At 35.1% G+C, this 19,082-nt stretch overlaps 1 protein-coding gene across 7 annotated transcripts in view; it reads left to right on the top strand.

Moving 5' to 3' along the window:
• Positions 1 to 13,006, top strand: part of RGS7 (regulator of G protein signaling 7) — a 502,597-nt gene extending 489,591 nt beyond the window's left edge. For 2 of the 7 annotated variants that reach the window (XM_054694910.1, XM_054694912.1), the window contains exons 16-17: positions 1,338 to 1,427; positions 12,274 to 13,006. In XM_054694910.1, coding sequence (XP_054550885.1) covers positions 1,338 to 1,427; positions 12,274 to 12,324 — 141 coding nt within the window. In that variant the 3' untranslated portion in view covers positions 12,325 to 13,006. Of the gene's footprint in view, positions 1 to 1,337; positions 1,428 to 3,389; positions 3,466 to 12,273 lie in introns of those variants that run through there. The other 5 variants (XM_054694915.1, XM_054694916.1, XM_054694913.1 and 2 more) reach the window with 4 other exon arrangements.
• The last annotated feature ends 6,076 nt before the right edge of the window (positions 13,007 to 19,082 follow it).

Below are 19,082 nucleotides of genomic sequence, written 5' to 3'. Positions count from 1 at the left end.
GAACTCCATTTTTTTTAAAGATTTATTTATTAATTTATAGAAGCACTGGGTATAGTAAGAAGTGCGGGGGTGGGAGGGCGTTGAGAGAATTCACCAGAGCCAGAGTGGGGAGCGGAACAGGCAGACTGACGAGGTACACTGCTGAGGCGAGCAGTGGGTGCAGCAGGAGAGGTCTGTGCACCTTGTGGGACCCTCGCTGGCGGCCGGGGATCGAAACGGTGCTGCAGAGGCTGCGGGCAGCTTCGCAGCCCATCACTCAACAGCTGTGCCACCGGGGAGGCCTAACTCCATTTTTTGGTGGCTTTTTAGCCCTAGCTTCTAAAATATAATAGAAATTCCTGCCATTGTTTGAGAAGAGACACATGGTAAGAAAGCAGGTGATGGAGCCAATTTGTCTGGATTCTACCCTGAGCTCTGCTCAATGACCTCTTGCAATTACTTTACTTCTTTGTGCTTCAATTTCTTCATATTAAATATGGATATAATAATAGTTAGTAGTCTGGTTGAGCTTTTTTAAGGATTAAAATAACTAATATAGGTCAGTAGTTACAAGAGTACCTTGCATATACTCAACTATATTTGACAACTTAGTATACACAGCCCATCCCCGTATTCTGATAAACATCTATCTTTCCTTGAATCCTCAAATCCTCCCTGTTTTCTAGATTTGAAAATTAAGACTCAGAGACATGAATAAATTGATCTGAGTTTAAGGTTTGTATGTTGTAGACCTTGAACAATATAAGAGCTGAATTATAAAATACTTAACTCCAAGATAAGACATTACCTTACTTTCTCAACAATAAATTCTGATACAGTTCAACAAGCATCATACTATAGGTGATGAACCTTGGACCACATACTGAGGATTAATCCTGAATGTCTTTAAGTTGATTCTAAGTAACTCCAAATTAATCCTGATTTGCTTGAGGTCATTTCTTAAAATGTATATTTTTTTCCAAACAAGAAGAGTTTGGAACAAGATACTTTCAAAACTCTACATTTAACTGCTTTCAAAGATAGAGGATGTATATATGTTTCAATGACCTATATAAACCTGATTTGAAATTAATTCATGATATACTGTTAGCCAAATTCCGTTTTTTTAAGAATTGGAATTGATTTACAATCTCCCTATCTCCCAAACCAATTTAAACATTGATCTAAGAATAATATAATAAATTTGGAAATATATATATATATCTGTTTAGTAAACATTAGATATTTACATTGCCATTATCATTTTTAACTTTTCTAGATTTATTTTTGAACCACATGGTGTATTTTATTTTTCCTGAGAAATAATAAACAGTACCTTAACCATTATGTCTTTTTAGGAGCACATTTACAAATTGATGAAAAGTGATTCATATCCACGGTTTATAAGATCCAGTGCCTACCAGGAACTTCTACAGGCAAAGAAAAAGGTATTGGTTCTTTGTGACTTTTTTGACCTAGTTTTCAATTGTAATTATTTGGGGTAGTTACTTCTGCTTGGGCCAGATTATTGGATAAATGGTAAGTGAATGCACTCCAAGACCCTCCCCCAAACCTTTGCATTTTATAAGGGTCTTTTAAGTTGTTTATGTTCTGTTTGTTGATTGCTTATTTTCTGTTTGTCTGTTTCTGCAAATGTTTATGCTTAAATTTTTTAGAAACTGTCTTCATGTTTCATGTTAATCTTCTATAAACCTAGTTAAAAAATTAAAAATTACAATGCAGAGAAGAAATATGCACTATCATTAACAAAAATGATAGGTCAAAAACATGAAAATTTTATTATCAGTCTAGTGAGCTAGAAATATATCCTGGACCAATGTACCACATAGACTAATTGTTTTCAGTGATATTTGCCAAAATGTAGTAATGTTTGATTCTGAATGTTTTCATTTGGCATTTATCTTGAATCATTTAGTTTCCAACGATGAATTTTAAATGCCTAAAATGATCGCCAAGCACATTTTGGAACAGTCTCAGTAGATCTCATTATTCAATTCATGGTTATAATGGAAGCCTCATTATCAATGACACCCTATATAATCTATATAAGAGGTAGAATGTTAACATATTCCATAGGTTTTTGAAATTCTGGGACAAAATTGTAATTTTGTGAGTACAGCAACCAGTACTTAGGACCCAGTTTAAATTTTAATTAAATGAGATACATAAAATTCTAGTCAAATATCAAGTGCTCAATGTCCACAGCTAAAGGCTTCTGAAATATTGGAAAACATAGAATGAAATTTCCATCCTTTCTCTTGAACAACTATACTCTAATGATGTTATTAACAGCTATCTAGTCCTGATTTAAAAAATTCTGAGATATTTTAAAGATATACTACTAGATTTCCAGATATTTAGACTTGCAAATGACCACATACAATCTTCAAATATCTATTTCATTTTAGTGTGATTTTATTTTGCTTGAAGTCACACCATTCTGTTGTGATAAAATAAAGTGCTAGTGATAAAAGTAAAAGTACTAATGAAAACAGACCCACGATCTGTGATGAGGCTTTCTTTGGCGGCTCTCTGATCTTCTCTGGCCCTGTGATTTAAAACATGGATTTGGTGTTGTATCATTTCACCATTCTGTCTTTTTCTACTCTGTTTTCCTTGCTTTCTTTTTTTATGTTCCCTATTTCCCTTTGCCCCATCCCTTCCCACACATGTAAGTCGGAACATTCAATGGATCGCAGAACATCTTTTGAAAAATTTGTACAGAATGTGGTAAGTTTTATTTTTTAGGAATTAAAAATCATTAAGTCTGATGAAATTTTCCCAATTTCTAGCCCCACTGCTCACCTTGCATCACCTGATATACAGCAAAGGTGTTGCCTCTTTCAGATTCCAAAATTCATGTTTCCTACTTATCTCTCTGTCCTTCCTAGAGTAGGTAAGATGTTGATGTGACAAACTACCTATGGTGAACTAATATTTGTAAAGAAGTGTGTATTATGATATATTAGATTATTTTTTTATTTTTTCCATGTATCCTTTTCTTTACTACAGATAATGCATGCATTTCTATGCTCTTTCCCTAAGCTCTTCCTAAGTCTTAAAAAAATTTCTACCTCTGAAGAAAGAAAATGACTATTGAGCAGGTTGAATTAAAAGATTTGGTATGAATGGTGGTTGGTGACAAGATATCTCCCACCAAAACCACTAGTACGCCTTTTTATTTTTGTTTTTCAAGGTTTTGAAAGTGTTGCATAAATCATCTGCAAAACCAGTTGTTTTCCTACCAGTATTTTCTTAATATCTTGCCATGTGTTTTGCTGATGTATTCATTTGTGGGATTTTTTTTTTTTATTGTGCCAGTGAATTTGGGACTTTCTAACATTGTGTGAGCTCAAACTAAAAAGCCTTCAACACATTTATTTTTATAGGGCAGAAACATCCCTATTTTCCCATGCCATAAAAACTGTACACCAACACTGAGGGCCAGCACTAACCTGTTATGAAAAGAGGTAGAAAAATCTTGGTTTATACTCAAGTTTGTCTGCACTGTTTGTTGAGTTGTGCGGTTAGTTTCATGCTGCTGCCGCTGCTGCTGCTGCTGCTGCTGCTGTTGCTATTGCTCTGTGTGTGTGTGTGTGTGTGTGTGTGTGTGTGTGTCTGTCTGTCTGTCTGTCTGTCTGTCTGTAGGTGCTGTGCTTTTGCTGTGATGGCCAATAAAGTGGAGTTTTTTGTGTTGAACTGTAAGCAACTGGATTCAACAAAGATGTTTTTGTTTTCGGTTTCTTTCAAGGATCATTGTGGTGGAAAATGTTAATCAGTTCTACTTTTGAATTGCCAGTTGTGACTGTGAATAAAGTATTTAAAGGTCCTTAAAAAGCTGTATATATTTTGAACACTCAATGTGTTTGCACAAATTAAGGAACTGGAAAATAAATGACTCCATAAATCAATCACATTATAAAGCTCACAGAATTTTTACTGACTCTATGCAATTTCTCATCTTAAATATAAAATTTTCTTAAAACGTGCCTCATAAGTGACCAGTGGAAGATAAAGATAATATTAAAGAAATGCTCAAAGATTTTTGTAGAGATCATAGTTTGTTGCACAGTGCTCCTGTATTTTTTTTTTAAGAATTGTTTCAAGTTCACCCTTTTCCAACATAGTGCTTGTATTGTTTTAGAAATTGGATTTAGAATTTCTGTTATATAATGGAAAATAATAAAACAACTTAAGGAAAATGAAAAGGGGGAAAATGTCTTTCCTCCAATATCATTCCCAAATCTTCCCAGCTTCCTCAACTCTTAAAATATCATCACACTGATAAACTCTGAAACTTTAAGAAAGGATCAATAGGAAATAAGGGAAAGGTAGGAATAACTATCTACTATTTTAATCAAAAATTCATACTTAAGTGCCAACTTATTCCAAAATTGTGCTATATCTTGGGAACATGTAGACAGAATGTCTCAATTATTAAAGCACCTAATAATATTAACAAAATATTATGACATATAGAGAAAAGTTACTACTACTTCTACTTGGCATTAGGGAGGCAAGAGAAGGCCAGTGGGAAATGTGGGGATTCCAAGAGAAATTCACATTTAACTGGCTAAATAATTTACTAGGTCAAGAAGGTCAATGATCCTTTTAAGAAAAAGAGCAGAAAAAGGCTGGAACTAGTGAAGAAACACAAATTAAGTAACATTCATATAAACACACATATACACATGTAATATGTTAATAAATTCCAGCTAACCTTTAAATTCAACTGTTTAGGGTTAATCTTTTTCATACAGAAAAAGTCCAAAGTAATAATTTCCATTGAATATTTTGTTACAGAAGTACTCTAAAGAAATTGAGCAAGGAAACTGGAACTATGCTCTGATTCTTCTGTTTTACTGGTCATGAGAAGTAAATTCCTATCCTGAAAGTTATATCTATACATAATTAAAAGTTAATATACAATACACCATTTTATCAGCAAATGTGTATAAATATTTATAAAATAACTCTACTGGGAAAAATATTAGTGGACTAAGTGCACTAATATTAGTCCTACTTAGTGGACTTTAATATGTTAATAAACTTATTTTTTTCAAAGATTTATTTATTTATGCATAGAAGAACTGGGGTACAGGCCAGAGGTGCAGGAGATGAGAGGATTCACGAGAGACAGAGTGGGAAGCAGCGGGCGAGAGAAGAGAGGTCTGCTGCATGTTGTGGGCCACCTCCCTGTGGAAGATTGAACTCATGCTGCAGTGGCTGCTTCATAGTGCTGCCATTCAACCAACCCCTTGCACCACCAGAGAGGCCCCACATTTTTTTAAAGATTTTTTATTTTTTATTTATTCATGCATAGAACTGGGGTGTAGGCCAGAGGTGTGGGGGTGAGAGGATTCACCAGAGACAGAGTGAGAAGCAGAATAGGCGCATATACTGAAATACACTGCTGAGGGGAGCAGCAGGCGAAATAGGAGAGGTCTGCTGAGCCATGTGGGTTAGTTAGCTCCCTGGAAATTGAACTCAGGCTGTAGTGGTGATAGCGCTAGAGACTTAACCCCTAGGCCAGCAGGGAGGCCCCTTATTATTTTGTTTAATATTCCCAGTGAGATTAAGTTTGATATGGTCCCGGTCTACAGTTGTGATCTCTATTGCCACCATTTATACACTCACTATACGCCAGTCACATTGATGTTTCTCTCAGTCCTAGAAACTGCTAAGCTCTTCCTCTCTGAGTCCTATGGCTGGCATGTAGGAAAATGTGCCCTTTGTTTTTTTTGTTTGTTTGTTTTTTAATGCCTGGTTCTTTCTCGCCTTCCAGGTTTCTGCATGCATGGCATCAGAATAAAGTTTTCCAAAACTGTTTTTTCTTGACATTCTAAGAGTCTTCCCTTTTGACTTTCATCATAAAAAACCCTTATTTATTTCTCCAGTGGCAATTTTTTTTTTTATTTATTTAAAACATTTATATCTTCAAATGGGGCCTCCCCGGTGGCGCAGCGGCTGAGCGCTGGGTTGTGAATCTGCCCGCAGCCTCTGCGGCGCCAGTTTGATCCCTGGCTGCTCCCCGGCCACTGGAGGAGGGTCCCACATGGCGCGCAGACCTCTCCTGCCGCCCGCTGCTCCCCTCAGCAGTGTACTTCGTTCCTTCTGCCTGCTCTGCTCCCTGCTCTGGCTCTGGTGAATTCTCTCACCCTCCCGCGCTTCTGACTGTACCCAGTGCTTGCATAAATAAATAAATAAATAAATATTTAAATAAATCTTTTAATATATATATATATATATCTTCAAATGATAGTCTCTTTTCCTTACTAGAGTCAGTTCTTGATAAGAGAAGAGGAATCATCCATCCTGCTGTCCTATAAAATAGTACAGTATGAGGCACAGACTACATAAGTACAATAAATGTTATATGGTTTAATATGGTGAATAAAAACTCATGAAATATATTGAGATTAAGGCTCTGAGTGTGAGTAATTTTACGTATATTATCCTACTATCTCAACCTTACTGAATTTTTAAAAAAGCCATTCTTCTGGGTATATGTGAATGCTTATATATCTATTGAAAAGGGGACAGATGAGCCATTTAAAAATTATTAGATAGCAATAATTAATTATCTGTGCATTGCAAGTTTAACACATATTCAGGAAACACAACTTGCATGTTCACTAGGTTATAAGCACCATGTTTCAGTATTTGACCCATAAATTCTGCAACAAATAACACCTCCATAGAGACACTACTTTTTGATTCAATTTAAGACTATCCAAGACCTGCCATATCTTGAAATGTTCAAAAAACATGGAAATGTTGGGCCTCCCTGGTGGTGCAGAGGGTTGAGCGCCACACTGTAAGGCTGTCCACAGCCCCTGCAGTGCTAGTTCAATCCCCAGCTGGCCAGGGAGCTACCAACATGGCGCATCAGACCTCTCCTGACTCTCCTGCTACTCCCCTCAGCAGTGTATTTCAGTCAATCCACCTGTTCTGTTCCCCACTCTGTCCCTCTCACCCCCCCGCACCTCTGGCCTGTACCCCAGCTCCTATTGGGGTCAAAATAAGGGGGTTGCAATTGTATGGGGAATATAAAAATAAAATTAAAAAAAATAAAACTTTGGGCAATAAATAAATAAATAAATAAACAAAACATGGAAATGTTGTTTCTAAATAAAGTTATATGAAAATATCATCAGAAGAATCAAAGAGAATTCTCCTGATGCATTTATTCCAATTGCAGTTTATATTTCTACAAGAATAGGCAGTTTTTCCACCACCATCTCTTCTATCCTCTTGTGCTTTCTACCTTCCCACTCCCTTTTGAACTGAGTTCTCACTCCTCCACCATGTTTATTAAGTACACTAGTTTTTGTAAATCTTTTACTTTATCAAAAAATGTCTGCTATTTAAATGCAAAGTATTTGCTTTTATCATTCTTAGTTTACTACACACAATTCCTTCAGATTCCACATTCTTTTTGCTGAAAATAATCAATTCATCTTACCTTATGGCTGACTAATACTATTGCATAATGTAGATATGCCCCTTCTTGGTCCAATCATCTATTTAGACTGCTTCCATGTCTTAACTGTTATAAATAATGCTGCAGTAAACATAGAACATATAATATTTTGCATTGATGACCTCACAGTCTTTGACTAGATATCCATGAGTAGGATTGCTGTGTTGTATGTTATTTCCATTTTTAGTCTCTTGAGGTAGATTCAACCCACTTTCCATAATCACTATGCAAATTTACATTCCCACCAATAGAGAGAGTTTTCCTCTTCTGCTGCCCATTTATTAATTGGATTGCTTATACTATACATTATTAAATCTTATGATAGCTTTTATTTATAGTTCCCATTAACTTTCTATCCTCATTTCTTTATTAATTTCCCTTGGTTCAGTTTTATTCCATATTATTATTACTTTTAAGGTCAGCATTTGTGTTAGACATCCTACATACTTAGCATAGTGAATTTTATGTAATACATTTATAGAATCAATAAAATAATTTTGACAAAAGATAAAGAATGAGTGATTTTATTAGAATTAGATAGACATAGTGGAGGAAATTGGAATTTAAATAAATATTTTAAAAGAGACCTATGTGCAGGTTGCTCTGCTAGATACAGGGAAACTTCAAGATAGATTAAAAAGAAAAGGAATGAAAAGGAATGAAAAAGATTTTGTAATAGGTAAACACATATTTAGAGTGTGAAAGGAACTGAGGTAAGTTAGATGATAATTAAGAACTTACAATCATGCTCAGCGAAATAAGCCAAAAAGAAAAAGAAAAATACCGGATGGTCTCACTCATAGCAGGAATCTAGAAAACTTAAATAAGGGACCAGGAAAACGAATAACTATAAGAAAGTGAAAATCAAAATCAACAAAAAACTACGAACCAGAGACACTTTTTGGGGGTGGGGGGGCGGGAGGGGAAGGATTGGGGTCAGAATGGGGCATTTGCAATTGTATGGGGGAATATAAAAATAAAATTTAATATTTAAAAAAAAAAAAAAAAAAAAGAACTTACAATCATTGAAGACTTGCCATGTACCAGATCCTACACTAGTTTCTGTATATTGTCTCATTTAATTAAATTGGATACCATAATTAGATATTAATACACTAATTATTTTACCCTTTTTATAGGTGAGAAAATTAAATGGTTAGGAAAGGTAAGTTGCTTTTCCAGATTCAAACAATTAGAGAGTTGGCTCAAATTTATTTTCTCAATATTTTTCTCTCCCCATGCTTGATATTCTTCCAATTGGTAGAAGATAAATAAATGCAGCCACTGATGATAACTTCCTTGAGAATCTGAGTCTAGTTTCAATTTGTGTCTCTTTGAAGAAATTTGTTTAAATGTTCCAGTATATAATTATTTTTATAACCTGGCTTATAAAAATGGCATCACTATTTTGTTTCATGAGAGTAAAGCCTGTTTTGTTAGCTTTTCCCAATACCAATGGAACTTCTGTTGGTTACTGACACCAATAAACTTGTTCAAGTACTGGAAAGGATAATTGTAATTAATATTAAAATATTACATAGTATTTTTCAGTTTTACAAGGATCCAATTTTTTATATCAAAATATATTCTATATTTTCTTGAAGTAACATTGGTTTACAATTTGCATATGATTTAGAAATATAGGTTCAAACTTTCAGGTCCATGCCATCACACCACACCCACCACTAAGGCACTTAAAGGCCTCCATGATAGTCCTCTATCTCTCATCCCTTGTGAGGATATCAATTATAGTTGTATTTCTAAGATTTCTTACTGGTTTGACTTTACACTAACCCTTTTTTGTGTTATACTATATTTCACATATAAATGAAACCAGCAGGTATCTGCCTGCCTCCTGATCCATTTCACTTGTGTAATCCCCTATATCCATCCCTGTTGTCTAAATTGGCAATGATTTATATTTTTTACAGCTGACTATTATCTCATTGTGTATATATTACATAGCTACCTAATCCATTCATGTGTCATTTGGGCACTGAGATTGCTTCTATAAGTATATAAGTTTGACTAATATAAACAGGTGTTCAATGAGCACAGTAGCACGCATGTCCCTTCAAATTATTGTTTTTGCATTGTGTGTATGAATAGGTAGTATTAAAATTGCTGAATCATATGGAAGATCCATTTTTTTTAATATTTTGAGAAAACTCAAAACTTTTTTCCAAAGAAGGTAGACCAGTCTAGATTCCCACCAACACTATACGAGAGTTTTGTATTTTTCCCCCCTCTACATCCTCACCAGCACTGGCTGTTTTGGTTTTTTTGATATAGATCATTCTCATGGGTGTGAGGTGTTATCTTATGGTGGTTTTGATTTGCATTTCTCTCATGATAATGATTGACATTTTCTTGTGCCCGTAGACCATCTATATGTCTTATTGGAACAAATGCTTATTTATCTCTTCTGCCCATTTTTTTTTTAAAAAAATGGCTTATTTTGCTATTATGTCGAGTTGTATGAGTTATTTGCAGAACACATGACAATATAGATAGAAAATACTAATGACTTTTCTAAAAAAAAAGCTAATTGAAACAGTAAATCAGTTTAGCAAAGTGGTAGGTTATAAAATAAATATGCAAAAGTAAGTTGTGTTCCTCTGTGTACACAATTAGCTAAAAGAGGAAGAAATCAAGAAAAGAATCCATTACATTTGCATCAAAAAGAATTAGATACCTAAGAGTAAATGTAATACAGGAAGTTAAGGATCAAAACAATGAATTCTACAAGGCATTGTTAAAGAAAATAGAAGACACAAAAAATGGAAAAATATCCCCTGCTCATACATTGCAAGAATTAACATTGCAAAAATAACATCTTACTTAAAAAATATAGAGATTACATGCAAGCTTTATCCAAATTTCAGAGTCATTCTTCAAAGGAATAGAATATTAGTGAAATTCATATGAAACCACAAAAGACACCAAGGTTGCCAAAGCAATTCTCACAAAAAAAGAAAAGTCCTAGACCTCAGACCATACAACAAATAGTAATAAAAACAGTATGATACTAGAACAAAAACAGACACACAGACCTAATGAATTAAAGTTGAGGGTCCAGAGCCTCCCTGGTGGCACAGCAGGTTGAGCACAGTGGGTTGAGTGCAGCACTGTGAATCTGTCCACAGCTTCTGCAGTGTGGGTTCGATTTCCAGCCAGCCAGGGAGATACCCACATGGCACGGCAGACCTCCCCTGTCTTGCCTGCTTCTCCCCTTAGCAGTGTTTTCAGTCCATCTGCCTGTTCTGCTCCCAGCTCTGTCTCTGATGAATCCTTTCACCCTCCCACGCTTCAGGCCTGTACCCCAGTTTTTGTATAAATAAATAAATCTATATAAAAAAATAAAGTTGAGGATCCAGGAATAAATCCACATTTAAATGGTTAGTGAATTTATGACAAAGGAGACAAGAGTACACATTGTAGAGGAGAGTGTCTTCAAAAAAATGAAAAAAAAATGGTGTTAGGAAGACTGGACAGCCAGATGCAAAAGAATGAAACTAAACCAAACCAGTCTTTCATACCCTACACAAAAATAACTCAAAATGGATAAAACACCATTAAAAATGCAGAAGAAAACATCAACAAAATACTCCATGACATAGACTTTAATTTTTTTTTTTTTTTTTTTTTTTGGTGACTTGATCTCCAACAGCAAGAGAAACAAACAAAAAAAGAATATAAGCAAATTAGGACAACATAAAACTAAAAATCATCTGCACAGTGAAAAAAACAATTACTAAAACAAAAAGACAACCTACTGAAGAGGAGAAACTATTTGTATACTACATATCTGAATAAGAAGCTGATGTTCAAATAATCATTAACTCATACAATTCATCAACATTTTAAATTTTCCTTTATTTTGTTATCCTCTGAGAAGCATAGATTCAATGTGTAATACCTATTTTGATGGAAAAGTATATAAAATGAGAGATGAAACAAAAATGACCTATTGACAACCTGCTATTCTGATCAAGAATTTTCAATTTCTTATCGATCTTAGAATATTTGTAGTTAATGGACAAAGTTGACTTTCAAGAGTTCCAAAAATGAATATGTACTCAAGGAATTAACACACCATGTACAATCAGAATATATAGAATTTTTATGGGGTTGGAGGAAATCAGGTGGAGACAGGGATATTGACAGTTTGAAGTAAGCAACTTTAGATGTGTAATTAGTACCATTTTCTCCATTAATATATATATAGTGGACAGACTCAATCTCTAGCTTCCAGAAATCACACACTCAAAAATATGTTTTATTTAATTAAATCATACCTTCTACATATTTAAATATTTATAGATGAAGCACTAATTTCAGAAATTGATAAAAATATATTCACATTGCTATTATTCAGAGTAGCTTACAGGAGATTCATTGCAATATCTTTATAAACAGTTGCAAACTTAAGTGTTGCTTCATTGCTAAACTTCAATGGAAACTTTATGAACATGTTTTATGACTTGTCAATTTGTGCTTGAACCCATCAGTCTGTTGGCACTGGGGAGGAATTGGGTGGGAAGGGTAGGAAGGTGGAGGAAATGAAAGTCCTTCTGTTTGATGTGTTGGTGTGGGTGGGGAAGTGTGTTGGTCATAAAAGTCAAACTAAGTTATATCCAAAGTGTTCCATTTGGAAAATCACACACACACACACACACACACACACACACACACACAAAAAATAGCAGCAATAGATGTTACTAGTTAGAAGATTTTCATTGACCATATTGCTTTTCTTTTTTCCCCTTTGTTTTATATTTTTCTCTCAGGGGAAATCTCTCACATCGAAGCGGTTAACAAGCCTTGTTCAGTCTTATTAAAAGGATCTTGTAGCATGGAAGTTGACTGGAGTTTTTGCATATACTTTGTTGCTCTTTGTTATTACCTGGAACAGAGGACATTAGATGTTGCATGAGCAAAGGACCTGAACTGTTCTTTCTTTGTGCATATTAAGAGACAATACCATCTCCAAGAAACTCATCATCTGATGCCTCCATTTCAAAATGTTGTCTGCTTACTTCTACTTTGTATTAAGCTGAATTTGTATCTTTTCCTTTTTAATAAGTTCAAGTGAAGTAAACCATATCCCCCCTTTCTATTTCTCTTAAAGCTTCTGCTAGAGATACTGTTCATTGAAAATACAGTCAGTCATAAGCTGGAAGAATTGTAAGAAAAAAAAAAGTATATATCAATAAGTACAAATATGGCTTCACATTTATTAAACAAAAAATTTGTGCAGAAAGTTTCTTCTTACAAGTATATTCACAGCCAGAAACAAGTTTATGTCATTATCTGTTGTCTGTATATTCTTGGTTAAAGTTTCTCGCATTTATTTTTATACCATATTTAAATAAGAAACACCTTTTACTCCAAATGTATTAAAGTTGATCCTTTCTCTGTAAATTTGTGTATGTTTATATGTTGTTTTATCTTTCATTAAAGGAAGCAGAATATGATTGTGTTTGCAACTTTTGACTTCCATGCTAATTGAAAAAGAAGCTTCTTCAAATGCAAAGTTGCAATGTAGCCTATCTTCCTGTAAGTTTATTCCAAGGTATCAAGCCAGGCAGCCAGGAGCACATTGGAAGTGTTTAATTTGATGGCTGATCCAGACCAAGTTAGATAATTTTTCTCCCATGGACGAACAATACAAATTGGCCTTTCACTTTTTCAGAGGCCATTCTGACTCATTGTGAATATACATCTTTATGTTTGCCTAATTGGTATTTCTACTGAAAGTGGGTTTAAATGTGATCTCCCAATTTTAAAGCATAAGTCCAAAAGTGACCTAGGTCAGAGCCTCTTTATATTTTGGTGGGTACACAATCCTTTGAAAACATGATGGCAATTATATTATATGTATTCATTTAGTGAATACATATTAAGTGCCTGCCACTGTATTATATTTTTGCAATTTTGAGACCATTGAAGCAGAGAGAGGTTATAACTAGTATAACTTCTGGTTTCAAGTCACACAGTCAGCTGGTGAATTGAGATATAAATCCACGCAGTCTAACTCCAGAATCTGTTATACTATAATTACCCACTATACTGCACTATATATTTTTTGGTAAAAAGTGATAAAAACATACATACTCTCAAATAGGCAACATTAGTAGTGAATTTTGAGAAATTAACAGAAAACCCACAAAACTCATCCATGAACCCCCAGTAAGAAATCTCACTGCCTTTAAGGATTATATCAGTGACATAAAAGACCACTAGCAGAAGATGGACCTTACCCACAACCTTTACCATCCATTTCAGACTCTGGTTATTTCTTTAAATAATCTAGTTATTAATGATTATTAATTACTGTAGGCAAGTTTAAATTCTGAAAATGTTTCTGATTAGTGAGAAATTAATAGTGGAATATTTTACTAGTTTATAGAACTGCCATAAGGTGGAAGAGCAGCAGTGGGAAGAAATTGTATATAGACAGAAATCTGAACATTGACTACTTTAACTAATTATATACCCATGTGATTTTTTAAAAATAATATATAAAATGCAAATCTAAGTTTATAGACATTCTCCCTTAAAAACACATAATGCAGGACAAACTTTGGCAGCTAACCTTGAAATTAGATTGAAACCCTAGATATAAGCTGAAATATTTTTATTTGATATTTGAAATAAAGCAGTGACCTTATTAGAAGAAACTGAATAAACAATATGCCTATGTCAGGGTATCATTTAATAAGCCCCCACTTCTTGCCCAGCAAGAACAGGTAAGAACGCCTTGGGAACTCTGTCATAAGACTGACCACCATGACCAGAAAATATAGACCTGTTCCAGCAATGTAGAAGCAGAGCCAGGGCACATTCTGTATGAAAGTCCAGTGCCTAAGACCAGACATCTCAACAGATCATGGGAGCAAACTGGTGCCCCAGTAAGAAAGCCCACAAAAGCAGAGTATAAAAGAGACCCTCGAAAGTCTTCCTACACAGATGATATCTTCCAACTTGTACTCTGCTCCTTTGTAGTGTATTTCAATAAATCCATCTATTTGGTTCTCTACTTGTGTCTGGTGAATTCTTTCATCCCTGCACTTTTGGCCAGCACCCTGATTTTCCCCACAACACCTGACACCAATATGATTGGAGGATTTCTATCAAAACCTGTTGGTCCTGGGCCTACCCTGGTGGCGCAGCGGTTGAGCGCTGGGCTGCAAAGCTGCCCGCAGCCTCTGCAGTGCTGGTTCGATCCTGGGCCACCAGCTAGGGTCCCACATGGCATGCAGACCTCTCCTGTTGCGCCTGCTGTTCCCCTAAGCAGTGTATTTCTTTGGTCTGCCTGTTCTGCTCCCCACTCTGGCTCTGGTGAATTCTCTCACCCTCCTGCGCCTTCTGACTGTACCCAGTGCTTGTAGAAATAAATAAATAAATATTAAAAAAAAAAAAAAACAACCTGTTGGCCCTTAGAAGCCCATCCTTACTGACAACTTCAAATCATGAATTCATAAAAATATAAACTTGTAAGAATGTCAATTGAGGACAGAGAAGCCCTCTACTTAGTAATCTCAAATCAGAAGTTCCTAGTAACACTGTTAGTCAATTTCTCTGTTTATAGAAGTTTTACATAGCTAATGACTCCATTTACTATGGTTTAGAAAGACTCAGATACAAAACAGTAGCATTTCAGGAAATGCACATGGAAAATTTTGGAGTTCCTTTAAGCTAACTCAAATAAGTATGGTAACTCTCTTGCACTCCATATCAGGATAATTTGATTATTAAACCATAAAAATATATCCAGTTTGTAAAGAATAAAAATGTTTTTTAAACTTTCCTATCTTAAAAAAAAAATATTTATCCACCAGTGGTGGTGCTCACATTGTAAAAATTATTTATTCTTGGGCCTCCCTGGTGGTGCAAGGGGTTAAGGCACAGAACTATGAAGCTTTGTGGTTTTTTTTGTTTGTTTGTTTGTTTTTCAAGCAGCCTCTGCAGCACAAGTTCAATCCAGCACTATAAAGCTGTCTGCAGCCTCTGCAGTGTGAGTTCTATCCCCAGCTGGCCAGGGAGCTACACACATGGCGCAGCATACCTCTCCTATCTTGCCCACTGCTTCTCTCAGCAGTGTATTTCATTCAGTCTGCCTGTTCTTCTCCCCACTCTGTCTCTGGTGAATCCTCTTGCTCACCCCACTCTGCACCTCTGACCTGAGATTTTCACTGATAGAACCAGGGGGGAAACGGGGGAAAAATGAAAAAAAAAAAAAAAAGCTTAAAATTCATATGTGGAAAGAAGACTTAAAGGTAAGTAATTAGTAAATATATATGTGTGTATTTTATAAAAAATTACAAAATTGAATATGATTAATTGTAAGTTGGGAAATACATTTGGAATTTGGCAGGTAGGAGAGAGTAGAAGAAACTAAAATATTTCAACACCTTTGTTGAATTTGTGAAGATTTAAGTACAGATTAGTTTTCTGTATCTATAAAGTACATCTTAAATTTTTATTTACTATGTATTCAATATAGAATATAAATATGGAAATGAAAAATAAAATTTCTTAAACTCATGAGAAATGATGAAACAGAAAACTAGACCTACACAATAGTAAATAAAAAGGGTAAAATGAAACAAGATGATTAATAAATGTAAAGCAAAAAATGATGAGAAATAAATAAATTCAAATATCCTGGCAATTAAAATACAGATAATTATTGTACATTCCCTCTTAAAAATTCTCAAATAAAGCTAAAAGTATATTTTAGTAGAATTTATATAGGAGAGACTAGAACAATAGATCTTAAAAAATGTAGCCTAAATATTTGGAAAATATATAGAGGATAAATATTGACAAAATTGCTTGTATATCTATTCAGTATGCCATGCAATATGAAAAACATTAATTGAAATCAAGAGACAGTCATCACACAACACTGTTGAATAGAGAGGTTGGTATTACCTCTCCCTTAAAAGCAAATTAAAAAAAGATCTAGATGTTCCATCCCATCTATAGAGTTCCAGGTAATTCCCACAGAGATCTCATTCTAGGTTGGTAACCTCTAAGGGACAAGAGTGAGAAGAAGGGAAGGAGAGCCAATTGATATACCAGCTGGAGAACAGGCTGTTTGGTCAAACACCCACACCATGATGGGACAACCCAGAGCATTGTGAAATTCCCTGGAGAAACATTGCTGACACACAAGTGGGCACAGACCTGACCTATGCCATAAGGAATTCTGTATGCCAACACTGGGGAATTGAAACCCTTTTACACACCATAGACACCAAAGTCACTCTCCTTGCACATCTCCTAGAAGGCATCAAAGAGATGCCAGGCTGAGACAGCCAGAGTCCAAACAAAGTCCAAGAGCAGAGAGAAGTATTTATGAAGTAACTCATGAATCCCTTAAGAAATTAAACAAAGGTGTGCAGATATTGCAGGCCCACAGAGTGGCAGCAAAGGTAAAGGTGGGGTGGTAATGGCCACTGTGGGTAGCCATAATGATAAAACAGCACTTTCCAACCTGCCACACTCAGGCACCTCTCCACCTGGCTGGCAAGCACTCTTGGTCTGGGAGTGTAAGTCTGGCATTTAAGAGGTTGATTTCCTGCAAAGGGAGTCTCAGCTTCACAGGTTACGACCTGCAGCAGAAAAGAACAGCAAGGAGGTCCAGTGAGAATTTAAGACAACCAAAGCCCAAAATTCAGACTCTTGGGAAACAGAGGTAGAGGTGACCAATTTCAATCCTAAAACTGGAATGGAGTATTAAAACACCAGACTCACCTAAACTAAGAGGCAAAAGACAAATGCCTAGGGAGCAAGGAAATTCTGAATAGAAGATGGAAAAACAAAATGAGAGTAGAAGTCCTTCAACAAATATATAGGATACAGAGCTAGAGAACCTATCAGAGAAGAAAAAAAAAAAAACAATTAAAATGACAAATAAGCTACTGGATGATCAGTCAAAGGCAGCAGATAGTCAGGTGCAAGATCATAGAAAGGAGATCCAGGAACAAAGAGAATCCTTTACCAAAAAGATTGAAAACCTAAAGATATCAGAAATAAAGAAATTCAAATGAAATGCAGACAAATTTAGATAGTGTTTTAAAGAGAATTAAGTCGGCAGAAAAAGGAATTTCAAAAGTAGAAGACTCAAATGAACAAGTAGCCTATTTAGAAAAAGAGTATAAATAAAATGGATAAATAAAAAAAAAACTCACAGGAAACCTCAGAGTCAATTAGAAGAGGAAACATAAGAATAATTGGGATCCCAAAATTGGATGAAGAGAAAGAAATGGGATCAGAAACCAAATTCAAAGAAAAAATAAGTGGAAATATCCCAAGCCTATAGAATGAATTAAATATGAATGTCTAGGGAGCTGAAAGAGCACCCACATATTTAAATGCAAAAGGAGCTATGACTTGATACATCTGTGCCAAACTACTAAAAATAAAAGATAAAGAAAAAAGTTCAGGAAGCGAGGAAAAATTATAACTCACAAAGACTCCTAAATTAGGCTTTCTTCAGACTTCAGCCCAGACATTATGTAGGCAAAAAGAGAATGGAAGAAAGTATTCACAATTCTATTTAAAAAAAAAAAAAACCTTTTTTTAAAAAAAAGATTTATTTATTTATGCATAAGAGAATTGGGGTGCAGGGCAGAGGTGTGGGGGTGGTAAGAAGACTCACCAGAAATAGAGTAGGGAGCAGAACATGTGGCTCTACTGATATACACTGTTAATCAGAGCAGCAGGCGAGACAGGAGAGGTCTGCTGTGCCATGTGAGTTAGCTGCCTGGCTGGGGATCAAACTCAGACCTTAGAGGGGATAGTGCTGACACTTAAGCTCTAGGCCACCAGAGAGGACCCCAGTATTCACAATTCTGAAAAAGAGCAACCAACCAATAATTCTATCTATTGCAAAATTATGATTCAATTGTAATAAGGGTTTTCTCAGACACACAAAAGCTAACAATTTACTACCACCAGAACTGCCCTTCAAAAATGTTGAAGAAAGTTCTATATAAAAAGAAAAAAATAAATGAAACAGAAAAGTCTGGAACAAAATTGCAATGGCAATAAAACACTAAAAGCATAATTACTGAGTTAATGACAGGACACTAAAGGGAAGAAGAAAAGGACAGACCCTGTATAGTTAAGTGTTGGAGAACAGACACCAGCTCATAAATCACTTAACAGAGGAATTTAAGTAAAACTCCCATAGTAACCACTAGCCAAAAATCCAGAATAAAGACTCACAGAGAGAGAAACAAAGAAGGATAGGAACTCTAAGGAAAGTTATCTGGAAAGAACAGAGAGGAACAAATGGAAAAAAAAAACAACAGAAATATAAAATAACATGACTGTTAATAAACAGTTGATATCAATAATCACACTAAACGTGAATGGTCTGAATTTACCAATAAAAGGGATAGACTAACAATATGATTGAAAAGTTCTAGACATTAATACTTCGTTTATAAGATACACATTTAAAGCCAAAAACAAGCTAAAAATAAAAGGTTGGAGCAAGGTTATACCTGCCAACAATTCAAAAAGTGGGAAATGCTCTTCTCATACCAGATAAAATAGACTTATAACTAAAAAAGATAAACAA

The sequence above is a fragment of the Talpa occidentalis genome, unplaced genomic scaffold (genome assembly GCF_014898055.3).
Source record: "Talpa occidentalis isolate TD23 unplaced genomic scaffold, MPIMG_talOcc4v2.1 talOcc4.14, whole genome shotgun sequence".
In the NCBI taxonomy this organism is placed as follows: Eukaryota; Metazoa; Chordata; class Mammalia; order Eulipotyphla; family Talpidae; genus Talpa; species Talpa occidentalis.
The sequence above is the reverse complement of the archived record's forward strand: the minus strand, read 5'-3'. Positions and strand labels throughout refer to the sequence as shown.